The 19,616-nt window shown below is 31.9% G+C and overlaps 3 protein-coding genes, 1 long non-coding RNA gene and 1 pseudogene across 6 annotated transcripts in view; 1 reads left to right on the top strand and 4 right to left on the bottom strand.

The window, feature by feature from the left end:
* The window catches only part of LOC145192630 (calcium/calmodulin-dependent protein kinase type 1-like), a 38,515-nt gene extending 38,080 nt beyond the window's left edge, over positions 1 to 435 (bottom strand). The window contains exon 1 of the transcript XR_016452192.1: positions 131 to 435. The gene's annotated coding sequence lies outside the window, so the exon portion shown is untranslated. The remainder of the gene's footprint in view (positions 1 to 130) is intronic.
* A 2,024-nt stretch (positions 436 to 2,459) lies between these two features.
* LOC149894517 (uncharacterized) lies at positions 2,460 to 4,406 on the bottom strand. 2 transcript variants are annotated; one of them, XR_016445176.1, is made up of 3 exons: positions 4,089 to 4,406; positions 2,900 to 3,808; positions 2,460 to 2,756 (listed from the first exon to the last, which is right to left on the bottom strand). It is a non-coding gene; the product is annotated as an uncharacterized LOC149894517 (long non-coding RNA). The 2 variants fall into 2 exon arrangements; XR_016445177.1 differs by having other exon boundaries at positions 2,900 to 3,837; positions 4,089 to 4,377.
* A 1,864-nt stretch (positions 4,407 to 6,270) lies between these two features.
* Positions 6,271 to 8,856, top strand: LOC145194090 (uncharacterized; annotated as a pseudogene). The gene is made up of 2 exons (XR_016448706.1): positions 6,271 to 7,178; positions 7,251 to 8,856. The product of XR_016448706.1 is annotated as an uncharacterized LOC145194090 (transcript).
* A 554-nt stretch (positions 8,857 to 9,410) lies between these two features.
* LOC149894518 (uncharacterized) lies at positions 9,411 to 11,060 on the bottom strand. Its single transcript, XM_090078538.1, has one exon. The coding sequence runs from the start codon at positions 11,058 to 11,060 to the stop codon at positions 9,411 to 9,413; it is 1,650 nt and encodes a 549-aa protein (XP_089934664.1).
* A 685-nt stretch (positions 11,061 to 11,745) lies between these two features.
* Positions 11,746 to 12,725, bottom strand: LOC149894519 (uncharacterized). The gene has a single exon (XM_090075824.1). It carries the CDS (start codon positions 12,488 to 12,490, stop codon positions 11,753 to 11,755), a length of 738 nt encoding a protein of 245 aa, XP_089931950.1. The 5' UTR covers positions 12,491 to 12,725; the 3' UTR covers positions 11,746 to 11,752.
* Between the last annotated feature and the right edge of the window lie 6,891 nt (positions 12,726 to 19,616).

Consider the following 19,616-nt stretch of genomic DNA (forward strand, 5'->3'; position numbering starts at 1 on the left):
TTTTTGAAAAACAACAATATAAATGGGTCTCCTGTTTTTCCATTGAAAACTTCGATACTGCGATAGTTTGGATTTATATCAAAGCGTTTTTTTTTTAAAATATAAATATACAAAAAAAAAAATCGCATACTAAGAAATGGGACATTTCAGATTTTCCCACCGGACTATTTCGTGTGCTAATCTTCTTAACAAATTTAAAGCAATCTTTACTGGTTATGTTTACTTGTCATCGGCATTTTTTCTTCCTTTTCACACGATTTTATTTTATCTTCTCATATGTATATTGTGAAGATTTAAAGTTCACTCTGATTGTCGAGGTAAAAAAATTTTAAAAAAAAGCGACATTCGCTGTTTGCTGTGATCTTCATTTGTGTTAATGCTTCTATCGCAAGTATGCTTGTTACATGTTTTAGATACGCGTAACAAATGTAAAACAAAAAATGGTCGCCAACTAAGCTTAAAGTTTAGTAAGGTCATTAGCTATTTTACTTAAATCCTATCTTGAGATCTTATCTATTACTTTTTTTTTTTTATCAAGGTGTTAGTTGTTTATTTATTTGTTAGATGTTTGAAAAACTTTAGATAAAAATTGTTGCTATTTTTTTGGAAGTCTTTCACATTTTTTGTATATATTGCTTATAACATATAAAGTAAGAATATTGGTCGTAACTGAACATTTAAACTTCATTACTATAATTGCTTTAAGCTGTAGCTCAGTAGTAATGCTGCTAAATTGGAAGTCCAATAAAACCCTATTGTTATGTTAAATTGCATGCTCCTAAGAACTGATAGAATTCTTTTCTTGTATTAAGTGCTGTCTAAATTTAAAAAATATTAAGGATAAAAGGACTTATGTTAATATTTTTAACCCAAGTGTGAATGCGCGTATTTATTTATTTATTATATATATATATATATATATATATATATATATATATATATATATATATATATATATATATATATATATATATATATATATATATATATATATATATAATAATTAAATACGCGCAAATATATATATATATATATATATATATAAGGTATGTGCATATCTGCGATTTACGGCACCGATTTTAGATAAAATCTGTGAACATTTTTTCACCGCGTGCTCGAGGTTGGTGTTGCAAGGATGGATTTTTCTCTTCTTTTTTTTAGAATTTTATATTGACTTAGATAGTATTTTAAAAGTAGAGTGTTGTAAGTTTATTGGAACTTGTTTTTTTTTTTGCAGTTACTAACGTTTTTAGTGATTTCATTGCAGTTACTAACGTTTTTAGTGATTTCATATTCTTCTGTTGTAGAAGTTGGGGGGGGGGGGATTCATGATTATGAGCCTTTTGTATATTTGACTTTTTTATTCATTAAAAAATTGTTTTTTTAGAAAAATGAAACTTTATTTAAAATATTCGTGATTTTTTAAAAGTATTCAAAACATGATTTACACACACACACAAAACCATATTCTGCTGTTAGTTGAATAAAAATATAACTGAGGCAAAATAATGCGCTAAAAACTAAACAGCGAAGTTCTATTATAAAACCACCGTAAACCGAACGCTAATTTTTTAAGTTAGTTGCAGTTTTCTTAAGAGCTATTGTCTTAGAAATCTAGGCAAAGTCTGGAAGTAATGTCTTCAAATTGCACTCATTTTTAGATATTTTGTAAAAAACAATGTAAGTAGGCCACTGGTAGTTTTTTTTTTCTAAAATGTTTTTTGATTTCGGAGATATTGGATCCCAAAATTTGGCCCGTTTTGAGAGAATTTTGCGCATGGAGTGCAATTGCTACTTTGAGGAGTAGTTTTAGCAACATGAATATGACAGAAACATTTCTTTTTAATTTTTTTACTAATCTGGGTAGATTTCTACAGTAAAAGTAAAAATTCAACATGCTTACATTTTCAGTAGTCTAGAAATCGTTGTCCGAAACCACAACATTTGAAGTTTTACCCTAACTTTGAGCTCTAATATCTCTTTAGGCCAATACTTGCACGTAGTTTTTTTTAGGTGTTTTTGAAAGACATTAAGACATACATTGATTTTTCGGAACAAAAACCATGTGCATGCAAGGACCTGGGAAGGAGTACCCTGCCCAAAATCACTTTTTGCGTTCAACGCGCTTTGATAGATTACCCGTAACAACCGTGGCCTTAGGTCCACCATGAACAGTATAAGTTATTTATTTTCCTTAAATATGCATCTTCCAATATCTGAAAAAAAATCCATGTGCTCGGGTGATAAAAAGCCTACAGAAATCCTAGAAGCAGCCTAATTTTGCCAATTTTTTAACTAAAAAAATACCCTAGCAACGGTATATATATATATACTTAGCAACGGCTACTTTACAGCCTTATTAATTAGGACTGCTATTAAAAATTTTAATATAATGCTTTTTTTAAAGGAACTGTACAAGAGAACTTTTTTTTAACTATATCAATGAAAAGAAAGAACCATTAAACTTCAAGATCGTTTTTTCCGTATAAAACTGATGGGAAATACAGTTTTCTAAGAATTACCAAAAAAGTATTACAAATTTGTTAATGGCCAATCTGAATCTCCACGTTATCAATATCATCTTTTGAGAGTGAATAATCTCCTCTTTGATTAGTTAGTGTTGGTGCATCAATCTTACAAACAATGTCAAGAGACGAACATTGGAGAATATTTTCTTTGGTTGGCCACTTGAAGCAGTTCTTTCCAGGTGTAACAGAATATTCCATACAAGAAACATATATACCATCATCATTGACCTAATGGTTGAGGTAAAGTAACGTTCAATCATTGTTGCTTCCTAAATATTCCTTGAAATTAGTTAATCTGGTTAATAAACCAATAATTTTGTAATAGATCTCAATACACAAAAATACAATATTACAGTGTTAAAACTTCTTACATTTTTAATTATTGCAGGATACGATTACACAAAGTATGGAACAACAATCCTATCACCAATTTGAAATTCAGCTGCTTACTCCTTTGCAAACAACTCAATATCGTTGTTTAAATCATCTTCTTCGTTTTCAGGTGCATCTTTCATATCAACAGTTTCATCAATCACATCATCAGTTAAGTTAACCTCTTCAAAAAAAGTGGTTGCCAACCTTCCCGTTCTTTTTTGCTTACTCCATTTAAAAAATTATACTTAAAGGATAAAGGAAATTGCTAAATATTTATCTGAAGCCAAAAAAAAAGAAAAAAGTCACATTTTTTGGCATACATACTTTGGGTATTTGTAAATATACAAGTTAATTTACTTGCCTACAGAATAATGATCGAAATTGTTGAGTTGTCACATATTCACTTGGCTTTAATATTGTCCTCAGCTGCTGGTGAACTTGCTTTATCTGAAAGGACAGTGGACTTGCTCTAATTGCTTCACACAAATAGCTAGCTGCTTTTTTGATTCTTTGATAGTTTCATCTGAAATGGTTGTTAAATCTGGAACATATATGTCATCAGCAGGAAAGCAAGACTTTATTGGTGTTGGAGCTGGTTTTAACATGTCAATACTGTTACCTGTAGAAATACTTTTTAGGTGGCTGAAGCAAAATACGGTTCCAACAGGAAGTGATAAACTCTTTTCATTATAAGCAGCAAGGGTGTTCAAAGGAATGGATCTAATTTTTGGTGCTTTTTTACCAATTTGAAATTCATGTCTTGGGTGTTGACAACTGTTTGGCTGATTCCAGCTAATACCAAAAGAAAAACGATGGTACAACCATAATGAGTCATAGCGTGAAAGATAAGTTTGTAGTCGGCTTTCAATCAAGGTTTTTTCATTTCACTGGTTTGTCGGTAGTAGCTATAAAACAGTAACGTTAGATTTTTCACCTATGGAGTAAGAAATCCTGTTAATATTATTCATACCTTTAAAGCTTGTAAATGATAAGTTATGTCAGCAGTTAATTCGTTAACTTAAAAAATTCCATCTTTGTTTCAACGCTTAAAAGAACCACAAGAAATCTTCTCTTTATTAAAATATATGGATTTCTCATAAGAAACTTTATTCTTGCTCTCTAACATATTTTGTTTATTGATAATTATTTATTGACTTATATTAAAAAAGTGCAGTTTTTACTTACAAATTTTAATTCTTCTACTGAAAACTAGAGATAAAACAATCGAGGTCGATGTGTTTCGAAGTCGAAGTCGAAGCTTCGACGTCGCAAAAAGTCGTGTGTGAACGTGTTTCGAAATCGTTAAAAGTTGTATGAAATTTATTTAAACGGTTTTCAAAATCGTATTACTTCGAATAAAATATATTTTCGCGGTTTTCAAAATCGTAAAAAGTTGTGTAAATTCGAAAATGGCGTGTTTTAAAACTGTTTAAAATTTCTAACGGCTTTCAAATTCACTTCCAAAAATTTAACTGTCTTCGAAATCGTTTAAGTAAACGAAACGAGTGCATACAAAAAGTAAACAAACGAACGTCGCGTGACTTCGTTCAGGTTTTAAGCTCCATGACTTCAAGTTCAAGTTTAATGACTTCAACTTCAAGTTCTATTAGCAAAAATTTTAAAGTGAAGTGAACTGATAAGCCATATTTTAAGCTAAACTTGTATGTGGTTGTACTAGTACTGTTATGCTCTTCCCTTCTATTCTCCTAGACTCCTACTCTATCCCTTAGATTTGGAAAAAATCACAATCGATGAGAAGCTAACTATGTTCAGGTTCAAAGACATCGGTATAAAGTAAAGTGAAGTGATAACTGGTTTGGTATATGCTAGCAATCTCTGCCCTTCTATTTCTTAACAATAAAAATTTGAAGTATACACTACAGTAACATTACAGAAATACAGAATATACAAAAGATATGCTAAAACCCTTTCATTTAATAATCATTCTTGATTTCATAAATCCAATTTCTTAAACATGTGAAAAAATTATTTGCATATTATCGATTACCTAATCTAAAATAAATAGCATGCTTCCCTACTGTTCATGGTGGACCTAAGGCCACGGTTGTTACGGGTAATCTATCAAAGCGCGTTGAACGCAAAAAGTGATTTTGGGCAGGGTACTCCTTCCCAGGTCCTTGCATGCACATGGTTTTTGTTCCGAAAAATCAATGTATGTCTTAATGTCTTTCAAAAACACCTAAAAAAAACTACGTGCAAGTATTGGCCTAAAGAGATATTAGAGCTCAAAGTTAGGGTAAAACTTCAAATGTTGTGGTTTCGGACAACGATTTCTAGACTACTGAAAATGTAAGCATGTTGAATTTTTACTTTTACTGTAGAAATCTACCCAGATTAGTAAAAAAATTAAAAAGAAATGTTTCTGTCATATTCATGTTGCTAAAACTACTCCTCAAAGTAGCAATTGCACTCCATGCGCAAAATTCTCTCAAAACGGGCCAAATTTTGGGATCCAATATCTCCGAAATCAAAAAACATTTTAGAAAAAAAAAACTACCAGTGGCCTACTTACATTGTTTTTTACAAAATATCTAAAAATGAGTGCAATTTGAAGACATCACTTCCAAAATTTCTTTATTACTACATTTCTCAGAAAATGGCTCTCAAGCATTCCTTATAATGAATTTTTGTCACTTAAATGGGCATAACGTTTAGTAGAATGATTTTTTTGTTTGAAATTTTCGCCATTGTAATACTGATTTAAAGCTCTTTACAATGATGTATAATAATTAAATATTTGAATAGTTTAAAAATTTTGCACACGTACCTATAAGCTCTCAAATAACAGTGACAGTCAAGCAAAACAAGTAAGCACGGAGCAATGACGTTCCAAACAAAACAATACGAAATTAAATGAAATTGGAGGTTTCATGAATTTTTCGAATTCAGAGTGTTACGGAATAATTTAATTTGTAATTTTTTCTCCTGAAGTTTGGATTACTATCTTGAAAATAGTTTTTTGTGCCAACTACAAAGAATTATTTCTTTGCGGTCGTCAGAATAAAATGGAAAATAAAGTTTATAAAAAAATAAAGTTTCGAATAAAATTGAAAAATTCCGAAATATTTGTTATGTTAACTTCGAAAAAAAAGAACTTCCTAAGGATTTTTTTGGATTTCGAAAAAATGTCATAAGTTGAAGATCATTTTTCAAATAACTTCAATTAAAATCGTTTGACATGTGGTTAGGGGAGGATGGCTAGGAGTGAGCCAAGGGCAGGAGTGGATCGTTGATCCTACAGCTAAAACGGGAAATTAAAAGACTCAAAATTTTCACCAAGTACTTACATACACATTGTTGTTAACAATGTGTATGTAAGTACTTTTTTGTATTTTTTGAACTTCTTTAATGAGCATACCGGCTGTTTCGAGACATCAGATAGTGGTTGAAAATTTACTAATAAACAATTCAGTTTTTAGGACAAAGTATTTTACATGCATTAACCACGTACTTATTGCACATTTAATGTTTTAATCCAGTTGCACAGCTTGAAGAGGAATGAGCCATTCCTTCACGGGTGGGATTGAACCGCGGGTCACTAATACTTCACGTTAAAAAAGTTTTGACTTCAGCGTAAAAACATATTTACGTTTGACTTTTATATCTTAGTATATCAAACTCGTGTGCAACATTACATTCATTTTTACCATATGTTATAATGCCTCGAGTCTATAAAAGAACCACTTCGAAAGCAAAAACTTCCAGTAAAGATATGAAAGATGCATTACATTTAATCCAAAAAGGAAAAAGTATTAGAGAAACTGCAATCACTTCCAAAATACCCTATCCAACGCTTCGTCGTTATTGGAAAAATTTTTTGCTTAAGGAAAATACAAGACATACCCCGAATTATTATATTATAAAAGAATATTTACAGACAAGCAGGAATTAGAATTAAAGGAATATATTTTGGATTGTTCAAGAATGTTCTATGGCCTTCCGATTAAAGAATGTCAGTGTATAGCTTTTGAGATGGCAACCATTAATAAAATTAGCATTCCACAGAGGTGGCACAAAGACTCAATGGCAGGTATTGATTGGATGAATAATTTTAGAAAGCGACATCCAGATTTGCCTCTTAGAACACCTAAAGAATGTTCTCTCTCTAGGGCAACATCATTTAATACCCATAATGTAAATATATTTTTTAATAAATTAAAAGAACTTTTTGCTAGATCACCAGCATTTGTAAATGGAACTCGGATTTTTAACCTTGATGAAACTGGAACTATTACCGTGCAGAACCCACAAAAGGTATGTTAATCTTCAATAATAAGTATATTTTTCATGACATTTATTTCTTACATAAAACATCTAAATATTTAGGTTTTTGCAAAGAAAGGTGTGAAGAGTGTTTGCAAAGTCACAAGTGCTCAAAGAGGAACCCTTGTCACAACTTGTATAATAATCAGTGCTTCTGGACAATATCTTCCACCAGTAATTATTTTTCCAAGAGTGCATTTCAAGGAGCATATGTTGTTAGGAGCTCCTTCTGGATCTCTTGGAATCGCATGTAAAACAGGCTGGATGAACGGTAAACTTTTTTTAGATGTTATGAATCACTTTATTAAGTTCTTGTCTAGTACGAAAGAAAATCCATCATTATTGATATATGACAATTTCAAAGCGCACTTATCTATAGCAGTGTTTAATTTAGCAAAGGAGCATGGAGTGACCATTTTGACATTTACAACCACTTAATGTGGGAGTTATGGGACCATTTAAAACTGCATATAATGCGGCAATTGATTTATGGATGCTCCACAATCCTAGAAAGACATCTACAATTTACCAAGTGGCTGCATCTGTAGGACTTGCTTTTCTGAAAGCCATAACTTCTTCTAAGATTGTAGCTGCTTTTAAAAAGACAGGTATATTTCCTTATGACAGGAACGTGTTTACAGATATCGATTTTGTGTGTAGCTCTGTAACAAACAGAACTTTTAATGTAAACAATACTTGCATAAAAAATCACAGAAGCATTACTTCTGATAATTTTTTTAACCCTCATGTTTCATCAAACGCAAACCCCACTACCTCTACTACTATAGATATAATAATAATGCCATCTCCGCCAACTATAGATACAAACAAACTAGTTACCAATGATACAATGGTTGATCTGTCTACATCATCAGATTCTTTTATCAGCCCTAAACAATTTAGAGTTTTTCTTAAATCTGGAGAAAAAAACAGTAAAAGAAAGGAAAGGAAGAAGGGTCGCTCTATGATTGCCACAGACACTCCTGAGAGAGATCGGATTGAGAAAAAGCTCTGCAATAAAAAGTTAGTCAAACTTACAAAAGAATTAAAAGCAAATTTACAGAATATTAACAAAAAATTATTTTAAAAAGACAATTCTGTATTGGAACATGTGGCAATCACAAATGAGAAAGGTTTAATAATCCTAGAAGATGATTTGTGTGCTTATGATGGGTATCCTAAAGAAGATGACTTCGTATTGGTTAAATTTGGAACAGCAAAAAAAAAATTGTTTTATGTTGGAAAGGTATTATGTATAAACTCTGTAAAAGAAGAAGTTACAATTATTTTTCTTCGGAAAAAAGGTGGTTTTTTTTAAGATGCCTAATTCACCAGATATTGTGACTATCCCTAGAATGGATGTTAAATTATTGCTACCTCGGCCAACTTTTTCTGGAACATGTAAAAGGCAGCATTGCCATTACAAATTTGAGGTTGTGTTTGACTATATCAGTATTTGCTAAATATTATTTTTATTGCCAATATAATATATGCTAATATACTACTTTCATTACATATAGATACTTTTATTATATCTTAATATTTGGAAATAATCATTTGTCATGACAGAATTTATTGTTATTTTTGTTACATTATTACTTAATTATGTTGTGTTTAATTATAAAGTATTTGTTACTTACTTAATTTTCAATAAATTAGTTAAAGAAAATATCTAATTTTAGTTTTCTAGTAATCAAAGATAATGGCTCACTCCTACCATTTGCTTGGTTCACTCCTACCCATTCATGGGTAGGAGTGAACCAGTAGCAATAAGTGCGTTATTGTTCAAGTTATTAAAAACCTGAAGATATTTTGATATTTCATGTTTTAGAAACCTAATACATTAGGCTACCTTAGGCTCCTTATCCTATACTTTTTCCACTTTTGATTTTCTTGGTATAATCTATTTTAAAAAAAGTGACTCACTCCTGTAAATACAACAACTTTGTTTACTTTTATTTTCTACTGTTTTTTATTCAATTCTTATACAACTTTTATACAGAAACAAAAAATTCTCGAGGGCGTAATTATGTACAAAAATAGCGTACGACTTGACTAAGTTATTAGTCAAGTCATAAAATGTAAATACGACAACTACAAAAATAGCGTATGACTTGACTCATAACTTACATCAATTAACTTTAATGACAAGAATTTTATAAACGTAATAATAAAGTTTCATAACGATCAGCTATTATCACATCACCCCAAGAACTAAAGTTCTTAAGTAACATAGTCATTTAAATATGTCGGCTTTGTCCTTTCTCTGGTTGATCGTCTGATCGCTGGTAATAAATTTTCGACGATTTCTCTGCCACCAGCTTCCTCCTCATCGTCAACAACTGTTTCTTCGGTTTCTTCCTCTTGTGCAGCAAAAATGTCTAAATCTTCAAAATCACTTTCATCACTGTCGATCTTTTCACTGATAATAGTTTCTCTTGAAGCGTTTGAAACATTTGAGGCAGGAGCTATTCTCACATCTCGCACATGTCTTGGTACACCATCAATTTCAATATTTGTGTTTGTGAGTATGTCAGTTACAGTACCAATTTTCCAAACTGAAGTGCACTTTGCATCAGCAGGGCGAACGTAAACTTTTTCTCCAATTCCATAAGTTTCCATAACTCGTTGTGATCTTTCCTGAGTTTCAGTGTTTTTCTCCTCTTGAATTGGTAGACGCCAGACGTACATATTTTTCTGAGAAGCAGGTGCAGATTTCTCATTTGTTCCCACAGTTGGTGTTGCATTGTACCAAAATACCGCTAGTAACGGACATATTTGTGCCCTCGCAGCTGTTCGTTTTACTGTGCGGTGGTTACGCCCCACTATCCCATTCCCTGAAGGTCTATATGCGCATCTATACTTCCTTTTTACACACCATTTTTCACATATGTTTGAAAATTCTTTGGATTTAAACACCGCTCCATTATCCATCAACAGTTCTTGCGGTGGGCCATGCTCCCTAAATACGGATTCCAATTGATTTACTACACTTTTGGTATCTTCGCACGGCAACTTTCTCCAAACTGCAAACCGACTTGGTCCACAGTCAATCATTGTTAAATATGGCGACCCTTTATAGTGAGTCACATCACAAGCAATTCTATACCATGTGTCTGGTACATCTAGCACTCCATTTTCCCATTTTACTGGTGCTGGATCAATTGAATTACATTGGCAACAATTGCGAACACATTCTTCAACGTCTTTTCTTAATACGTGCGGAAGTCTTCGTTGCACTGTAAACATTGTCCGATTAACGCCAAAATGATGCTTTGAGTGACAATTACGAATTTCCTCAGCAATACTTACCCCAGCTAGTTCTTTAGTATTTTTTTTTGAAAGTTCATTTATCCAAGTTTTTGGAACTCTTGTCAACACGTCAGCTTTGTTTTTGGAGGACGGAACCCATTTCAATGTGATGTTTATATTATATTCTTTTATTAAGTCTTGCAATAGAGAAAGTCTTCTTTTAATAAGCATTTCTGATAATCCATTTGATCGAACCCTATGACTTTCAGTCAGCATACTTTTTAACCATCCATGAACTGTTACTGAATCAGTGAATACTGACAAATTCTTTATATGCCACTTAGCAGCTAGGTTTATCCCACGCACCACAGCATCTAATTCAGCAATATTAATATGCATGACATCATTTATACTTCGAAGCCAGGCTGCATCCTCAATTATTACGCCATTGTATTCTATAGCAACCCCCATTGCCATGCTGCTTGCATCACACCACAATGTCGCTCCATTTTGAATTCCTTCAGCATTCCATTTTCGCGCATCTAAGATCGAGTGTTGCAAATTTGTCACCAAGAGTTCTCCATTTTCTAACTTTTTCATCACATGCATCACTTGTGGCATTATGCGAATTAACGTACTGATTCAATTCGCGAAAGTCCAGAACAGGTCGTACCTTTCCTTTATTTTCCTGCTCAACAGCCATTAACGGGACAATCCCTTCTGTACTTTTTTCTTCTTTGTTGCAACCAGCCATTTTTTTCTTCTTTGTTTCAACCAGCCATTTTTCACCCATAAGTCCATCTCATTATTAAATTGAGGTATCAACTGGGGTTTTACCTTGTACTGCGCGACAGAATTTCTTAGTTGTGGTTGACCTTGTTTCCATTTATATTTAGCAGTCCACTTTGTACCATCAAAGTAAGCATCAAAATCCTTGTCATTTATACCAACAATTTGTTTCTCTGTATAAATTGAAACAAAACCAAATTCAATTTTTCCATTGTACAAGTGCACTCCTCCACAGCGATTAATGACATCCATACCAATAATAGCATCAATACCGTTGACAACACTTTTTAGAATCATTACTAATGCTTTGAGCTTTTTTCCTTCAATGATTAATGTTACTGTAGCTTCTCCCTCCGTTTTCACAACTTCTCCATTAACAGCCAACACCATTATATCATGTCTTCTAATACGAACACCAGCTTTCCGAGCCATGTTGTTTGAGATAATAGTTCGGGTACATCCAGTGTCGACCAGTGCTTTCCCAGCAAAGGTGTTCACCTGCACAGTGCATATTGGAAGCGCCGTTAGTTGTTTAGGGAAACAGCTGGCGCTGGCGATTCCCCATTTGAGTTTCCCTGATGCAACAAACAAAATCTTGCAATGTGTCCAGATTTTCCACACCTGAAACATTTTATCCCATCACTGACATTTTGTTTCTTCGAAAAACAGATTCGAGCAACATGTCCAGATTTGCCACAGTTGTAGCAGATAACATCAGTAGCGGATGGTTTCTTAACATTTTTATGGAACTCAGAGATAGTTGTTGAAACATACTCTTCTTTTGTTTTTTCCGTCATGAGTACTCTTGCATGGTTCAATGCATCCTGTAAACTGATCCCAAATATTTTCACTTGTGCTCGTAGCTGCTTCGAAATTTCACCCGGCAATCCAGTTATGAACGCTCTTAGCAATAATTCTTCGCTTTCAATATCGGCCAAATTCATAAGTTGACGCAAACTGGCCAAATACACATCGACAGATTCACCGTCATTCCATCTCCGATCTCTGAACTGCTCGTAAGCTTGGAAACCATCAACTGCAAATGCATCTAGTAGGGCTTTTTCAATATCCTTAGCGGAAGTTTTTTGGCTCTCCCCAAGTTGCTCATATAATGCGAACGCACTGCCTTCAAGAAACAACGGAATGATCAATGAAAGATCGCCCAACTTTTGCAGCTCTCCCACCAGCTTGATCTTTTTCAACCACACTACAACATCTCCAGATCCATCAAATTTTCCAATCATTTTTGCCATGGATGCCATACTGCCGAAATAGCTTGTAAATACAACAACTTTGTTTACTTTTATTTTCTACTGTTTTTTATTCAATTCTTTTACAACTTTTATACAGAAACAAAAAATTCTCGAGGGCGTAATTATGTACAAAAATAGCGTACGACTTGACTAAGTTATTAGTCAAGTCATAAAATGTAAATACAACAACTACAAAAATAGCGTATGACTTGACTTATAACTTACATCAATTAACTTTAATGACAAGAATTTTATAAACGTAATAATAAAGTTTCATAACGATCAGCTATTATCACAACTCCTACCCATCCTCCCCTACACGAAGGAATTTAATTGTTGTTGGAGTTACATCATGAAAATAAAAGAGCTATTTCAATGCTTGAGATGGTTCGCAGGAAATAAACATTTTTAGAATAATGTCCCAACACACACGGGATTCTTAAGATTCTACCATCTGTTGCCCATTCTTAAGACCAAATAAAAGTAGCAATAGGCATTAGGCCGGGTGAATAAAAACGAGCAATTGCTTTTACTCAGTAATTGGTCAGCTTTACGTGAATTAAAACTTCAGCAGTTTTCCTCATATTTTTATTCACGTAAAGGTAAGCAATTTACTCAGTAATTGCTCAATTTTACGTGAATAAAAACTTAAGAAAAGTTGTTGAAGTTTCTATTCACGTAAAGCTGACCAATTACTGAGTAAAAGCAATTGCTCATTTTTATTACGTTTTTATTACGTAATATAGTTGCTTGTGCAACTATATTACGTAAGACGTTTATTTTGTGAAAAAGAAAGTCCTGTATCTCGACACCAACGTTCGTACAATTTTTCAGCCACTAAGTAAATTTGATTAAACAATTAACAACCAAGGTGCATTCTTTGACATCGATTCTACAAAGGTGTATTGCTTAGAAATTCCGAACCTTTTGTTTAAACCTACGAACACTTTGTGCAAAGCAATCCACTGATGAATTCATAAGAAGTCAACCAGAATTACAATCCTTATATAATAAAACAGTGTCAGACAATGAAAATTTCTTTTCAATAGAACAAACCCAAGCACAACCAGTTCACCACTAAAGTAAGATATGGGCGTTATCCCTTGGTGGAATTCCCACCAAGATTCTCTCGGTAAATACAATATATAGAAGATATGGAATTGAGATGAGAAAATGAAAATAACTAATAGTGTCTCTCTCATCTCCCCTAAGTTTAACTTTTTCATCTACACTAAGTTCGCATTTCATACATCTTTTTATAATTCTCATCTGTTTAAATCCTGTCACAACATCTAATTTGGAACATTTTTTGCAAACAAATGATTTGTCATCTATATTTAAATTTTCAAAACGCTTGTTAGTTCTCTCATCAACACGCTTATTTCTTGCCACAAATAATAGTACTTTTGTAAATGAAATATCAATGTCTCTGTGTCACAAATGGTTTGATAAGGAAAAAGCATCAAAAAAATATTTTCTTTTTTGTCTGTTCCTTTATGTTCCTTCATTACCCCTAAAATAATGTTTTCTTTTGTAGTTAGAATTGCACTGAATAATACAACGGCGTTCACTACTTGCTTTCAATTGAAATTTAGCATTATAAAAAGAATAGTGAGCATTAAACGAAAAAGCCTTTATTAGGGCCTATTTATATGGACAAGGGCTAGCCCGTTTGCCGAGCTAGCCCGGAAAACGAGCCAGTTTTTAAATTGCGTTTATATGAATTTTTGACAAAAAAAGAAAAAATGATATCGAGGTCAGCCTGGCTTTTTCTAGCAGGGCTGGCCTCTTTATCGGTAAAATAATAACTTTAAAGATGGCGGCTAGCGACAAATAAAAAACACATTGCATTTTAACAATGTGTTTAACTGGTATTATAATAACACAAATAATGCTTGTTAAAAGCCTAATTGTATTATATAAGCTTTACAAATTTAAATTTGATAACTTTTTAAATATTATTCTTTTACGAAAAGGATCACAATCACTTCAAAAGATGAAACGAGTAAGAGAAAGGTGCCTTAAAAGAAAAAATCGTAGTTGCTTGTTTAAAACTGTTAGAATTGATTTATGGTGGCATAATATAATAACTGGTGTAGCTCCCATTGATGTATGGAAAACAAATTTTAGCCTTTCACGGTTGCTTTTCATGAATTTGGTTTCAGAGTTAAGCCTTTATTTATCTCCTGACCCTTTTTCGCCTAACTCTAGAGCTCTATCAGCAGATAAAAAAGTAGCTATTACTTTATATTACTTAAAAGATACTGGATCTTTAGTAAATTATAAAAGCAAAACAACTAAAATTTTAAGTACACGGAAGTTGTCAGTTTTATTATTAAATTTATTATTTTATGCGGAAGCTTTCAAATTTAAAAAATGTAAAAGTTTATACACATGCGTACAAATTTATATAAAAAATTAACCAGCCCGTTTGCCGAGATCTCGGCAAAAAACAGTGAGATCTCGCTATCCAAGCTAGCTCATTTATTCATATAAACGCAAAATAAAATTAAGTTAAAATATTGATGACATCGATATCTCGGTAAACGGGCTGGCTCGGCAAACGAGCCAGCCCGCTTTCCATCTAAACAGGCCCTGAGAGTGAAAGATCTCTGAGACGCTATCGTAAGCCTGCCTTCGATATTGTGTAATTTCGTTTGGTCAGTTTTTTAGTTCTTTTAGATTTACACTAATTTACACTTTACACACATCGGCAAGCGCTGCAACATAGCTGTTTTCCAACGTAAAAAATACGTTCACAACATATCCTGATTTTAAGAAAACTGACGTCTGATCAGCTCTTGATATACTTTTGATATAATTCTTGATGTATCGATAGTTGAATATCGATAGTTGAATATCGATAGCTGAGTATCGATAGTTGAACGAATAATTAATATGAATAAAATGATGATTAAAATTCGTGCCATTCCTGGTACTCGCTACAAAATACAACTAAACTGTTATTTTGTTAAAACAAACAAATTATACATTAATCAAAGTAAGATAATACTAAAAAATATTAAAAGAATTCAATAGAGTACTAAAAAATACTAGAAAAATACAATGTTCTGCACCCTTTATTCACGGATTGCATAGTGATATTGGTCAGCAGTTTCAAGTTTAACAAATACTACTGAGACCTTTTATATATAACCAACCGAATGACCAACAAGTTGCCATTTCAAAAAGTTCTGTGTACTAATTAATTTTCATCTTAAATAATCTGATTCAAAAGTTTAAAAGCTTAAATGTTATAAAACATAAACGACAAATATTTTAAATTTTAGTTCGAGTTTAACTCGGTTCCAATGATTTGAAATATAATTAATGCTTTTAATAATAATTAAAACCATTGGAACCGAAAAAGAACTACAACAACATTTACATTCTTTCTATTATTAACAAAGTGAATTATTGTACAAAAGCAAAAAATTTACCAATGTAAATGTTCAAGCAACGTTTTCCTATCGCTTTGGAAAAGGGTTGGATTTTTAATTTTCTTGAATGCTCTGCCCAATGGTTCCCATTCCCCTGCCCCTTATTGACCTAGCTAAACTATATTTGAAAAATCTCCTTAATCACTTTTAGAGTTTAAGGTGGTCCTATACTAAAAAAAATCAAAAAAATCGATTTTTCAAAAATTGCATATTCTTGAAGCCCAAACATTCTACATTCTAAATATATATAGATCATTATAGGGAGTGAATTTAAAAATGCTCTAAAATAGCAAGTTTCACAGTGAAGTTAAATAATTTTCTTAGCAACGGCCTTAGCAACGGGTTGTTTATATTAGAAAATAGGCGTTTTAGAATATTGCGCCATTTACTTTTAGTTTTTGACACTGGTGCCAGTAACTGTTTCATGTTTATTTTCCTAAATAAGCCATGATTTTTAAGTACAATTACTATGTTTACATATATTACTTATAGAAAAATCAGCTTTGAGTTATAATTTGTGCCTCGTGCTTGTTTTTATTATGGGAAAAAATAAATGTGATTCAAATTTAAGAAGGAAAGCAGGTGGTAATAAGATTTTCAAAAAAAAGTACTTTAGAAGAAATCAATTTTCCTCAGCATCAACAGTCAGCATCAATTTAACTTCTAAATTGGAAATCACTAACTCAACTCAATCAAATATCTTGACATCAACATCTTCAAAAAAGTTATCACATAGCAGTAAAAATAGTAATGCAAAAAATAATGATTCAAATAAATTGCCTTCATGCTTTATACTTATTGACACAGACATTTTAAAATCAATTGTTACTTTGATTGGACATTGTCCTCAATGTCATAATAATTCAATTGAAATCTCAACTGATTTATCAAAAAAGAAAGGCTTGGCTGTGTTTTTAAACATTTCTTGTACAACATCTTTGTGCGATTGGAAACAGTCTTTTTATTCTAGCAAAGAGATTGAAAAGCAAGGTCCAGGAATGTCACCATTTGAAATAAATTATAGATCTGTTGTTGCCATAAGAGAGATAGGAAAAGGTCATTCTGGTTTGGAAAAATTTTGTGGTCTAATGAACTTACCTCCTCCAATGAACATAAAAGCATTTAATGATATTCAAGATAAAATTCATATGATATACCAAAGTGTAGCTGATGTGAAAATGAAAAATGCAGCAAATGAATTTCGATATCTTAACAACAATATCCAACCAAATGATTTTGATATTAATGTATTAGCTGATGTAGTTGTTTCCTGTGACGGAACTTGGCAAAAAAGGGGTCATTCCTCACTTAATGGTGTTGTTACTGTTATTGCTAGTGACTCAGGGAAATGTGTTGACTATCGAGTTCTTTCAAAAATATGCAATGCCTGTACATCATGGGAATCAAGAAAAGATAGCGATCCAGAACTTTATGAAAATTTTTTGGAAACTCATGATTGTTTAATTAATCACGAAGGATCTGCTGGATCTATGGAAGTTTCCGGAATTGTAGATTGTTTTATGAAATCTATAGACAAAAGGGGACTTCGACATACTCATTACATTGGAGATGGGGATTCCAAAGCATATGCTGAGGTTTTAAAAAGTGATCCCTACCCAGGTTTGATTGTTGAAAAATTAGAATGTGTAGGACATGTGCAAAAACGAGTTGGTAATAGACTACGTAAACTCAAATCCACCGACAAAACCAAATTGGCAGATGGCAAATCATTAGGAGGTAAAGGTCGATTAACTGATAAGTTGATTAATAAACTTCAAAATTATTATGGTATTGCAGTGCGTAAAAGTACTGGTTCAACAGTTTACCAAATGAAAAAAGCAATTGGTGCTGTTTTGTTTCACTGCTCAGATGCTTTGAGTTTGGAATTACGACACTATATGTGTCCTCAAACTAATGACTCTTAGTGTAAATATCAGTGTGATAAAATTAATAACACAAAAACTTACAAGGAAAAACCTGGAATACCAATTATTATTAGGGATAAAATTAAACCCATTTTTCTTGACCTTAGTGATGATAAGCTTCTTAGTAGATGTTTACATGGCAAAACTCAAAACTCAAATGAATCTATTAATGCTATCATTTGGAAGCGTTGTCCTAAAGAGATTTTTGTTTGCCGTACCACTTTAGAAATAAGTGTTGCATCAGCAGTAATTTCATTTAATGATGGTATTTCTGGTATATTGAACATATTTGAAAATTTAAATGTTACACCAGGTACATTTGCTACTCAGTACTGTACCAAAATAGACCAAAAAAGAATAAAGATGATGGAAAAGAAGTCGCTTGACTCAATAAAACAAAGAAGAAAGCTGCTTTGTGCCCAACGAAAAAGTTTTACAGATAGAGTAAATGAAAGTGAAGGTGTATCTTATGAAGCAGGAGTTTTTTAGATATTAGTTTTTTGTTATTTTTAAAATTAAATTTATGTTAAGGCAGTTATTGTAGTTTGTAACGTAGTTATTGTATATTATCTTTTTATATTCAAGCTTTTTTTTATTGAATAATTCTATTTTGGTTAACTGTTTTTCAAATATCAGAGTTTTCACTTTTTTTTTCTTTCTGTGTTTTCAATAATGCTCAAGTCGTTTTGTTTTTCAATAATTTTTTGACCTTTTTATATATTGAAAAAATTTTTTTTCATTAAAAATCTTTATAATTGTTTTTCTCAATATGTGAGTTTTAAGCACGCTGCAATAAATATCTTGAGATTGGTTTGTCTGATTGTGTTGAAATTTTCAGGAGTTGTTTATTATATATATGCACATTCACCTTACCAAAAGAATTCATGTTAGTTAACTGGTTCTAAAAATAAGGTCTAGGTTCTAAGCCTTTTCAGGGCTTTTTTTTAGGCCTTAAGCCTGTTTTCTTACAAAAGCTTCAATAGTTTGTTAAATTATTTGATTTTGGCAGGGTGAGTGTAATCATCTGATATTAAAAAGCTGTGAAAATTTCATGATCATACCATTATTAGTTTACAGGCTGTTTATCGCAGCGCTTAGTCCATTTTTAGGGTTCATGGACCCAAAATTTTGACCAAAAAAAAAATTTTTTTATTTTTTTTTCCTTTACTGTGCTTTTAATATAAAACACTTTCTTATATGAAAATCATAAAATATGAGTGTATTTTTAAAATTTTAGTTTTATTAGTATAGGACCACCTTAATCCTTAAAGTTTGAAAAAAAATTTTTAGTAAGAGAAAAGTTTGAAGACTGACTATTTTTCATTGAATAAAAATAACGAAAATTAGGGAACGAAAATGTTGGTTGAAGTTCTCCGGAAGATTTTTTCCCGTATACAATTCTGTTAACCACAATTTGGACCGATCTGAAACTACTCTAAAATTTCACACGAGCAGATGTTCCACCACTACTAATATTAAGAAAAATATACAGATAATAGGCTATATCTAATATTTATTACAGAGCAAACGCGATAAGAAACAAATATTAAAATTAAACAGTTTTTTATATGATATAATACTTACTAATCTGTACCTCTAATATGTATACCTAACTTAATAATGTTAAATTTTGTTATACCGTTATTTCTAATGCCTAACATTAGTTCTTTCCTATTACTTTTATATAAATTAAAATTTTTTTTACGTAATTAAAAGGTGATCTAAATTATCTCTAAAAAAATTAATAGCATTACAATTAATTATATCTAA

This window comes from Hydra viridissima, unplaced genomic scaffold (genome assembly GCF_058129835.1).
Source record: "Hydra viridissima isolate aposymbiotic clone 2 unplaced genomic scaffold, HvirCarnegie_v1 scaffold_1, whole genome shotgun sequence".
Taxonomy (NCBI): Eukaryota; Metazoa; Cnidaria; class Hydrozoa; order Anthoathecata; family Hydridae; genus Hydra; species Hydra viridissima.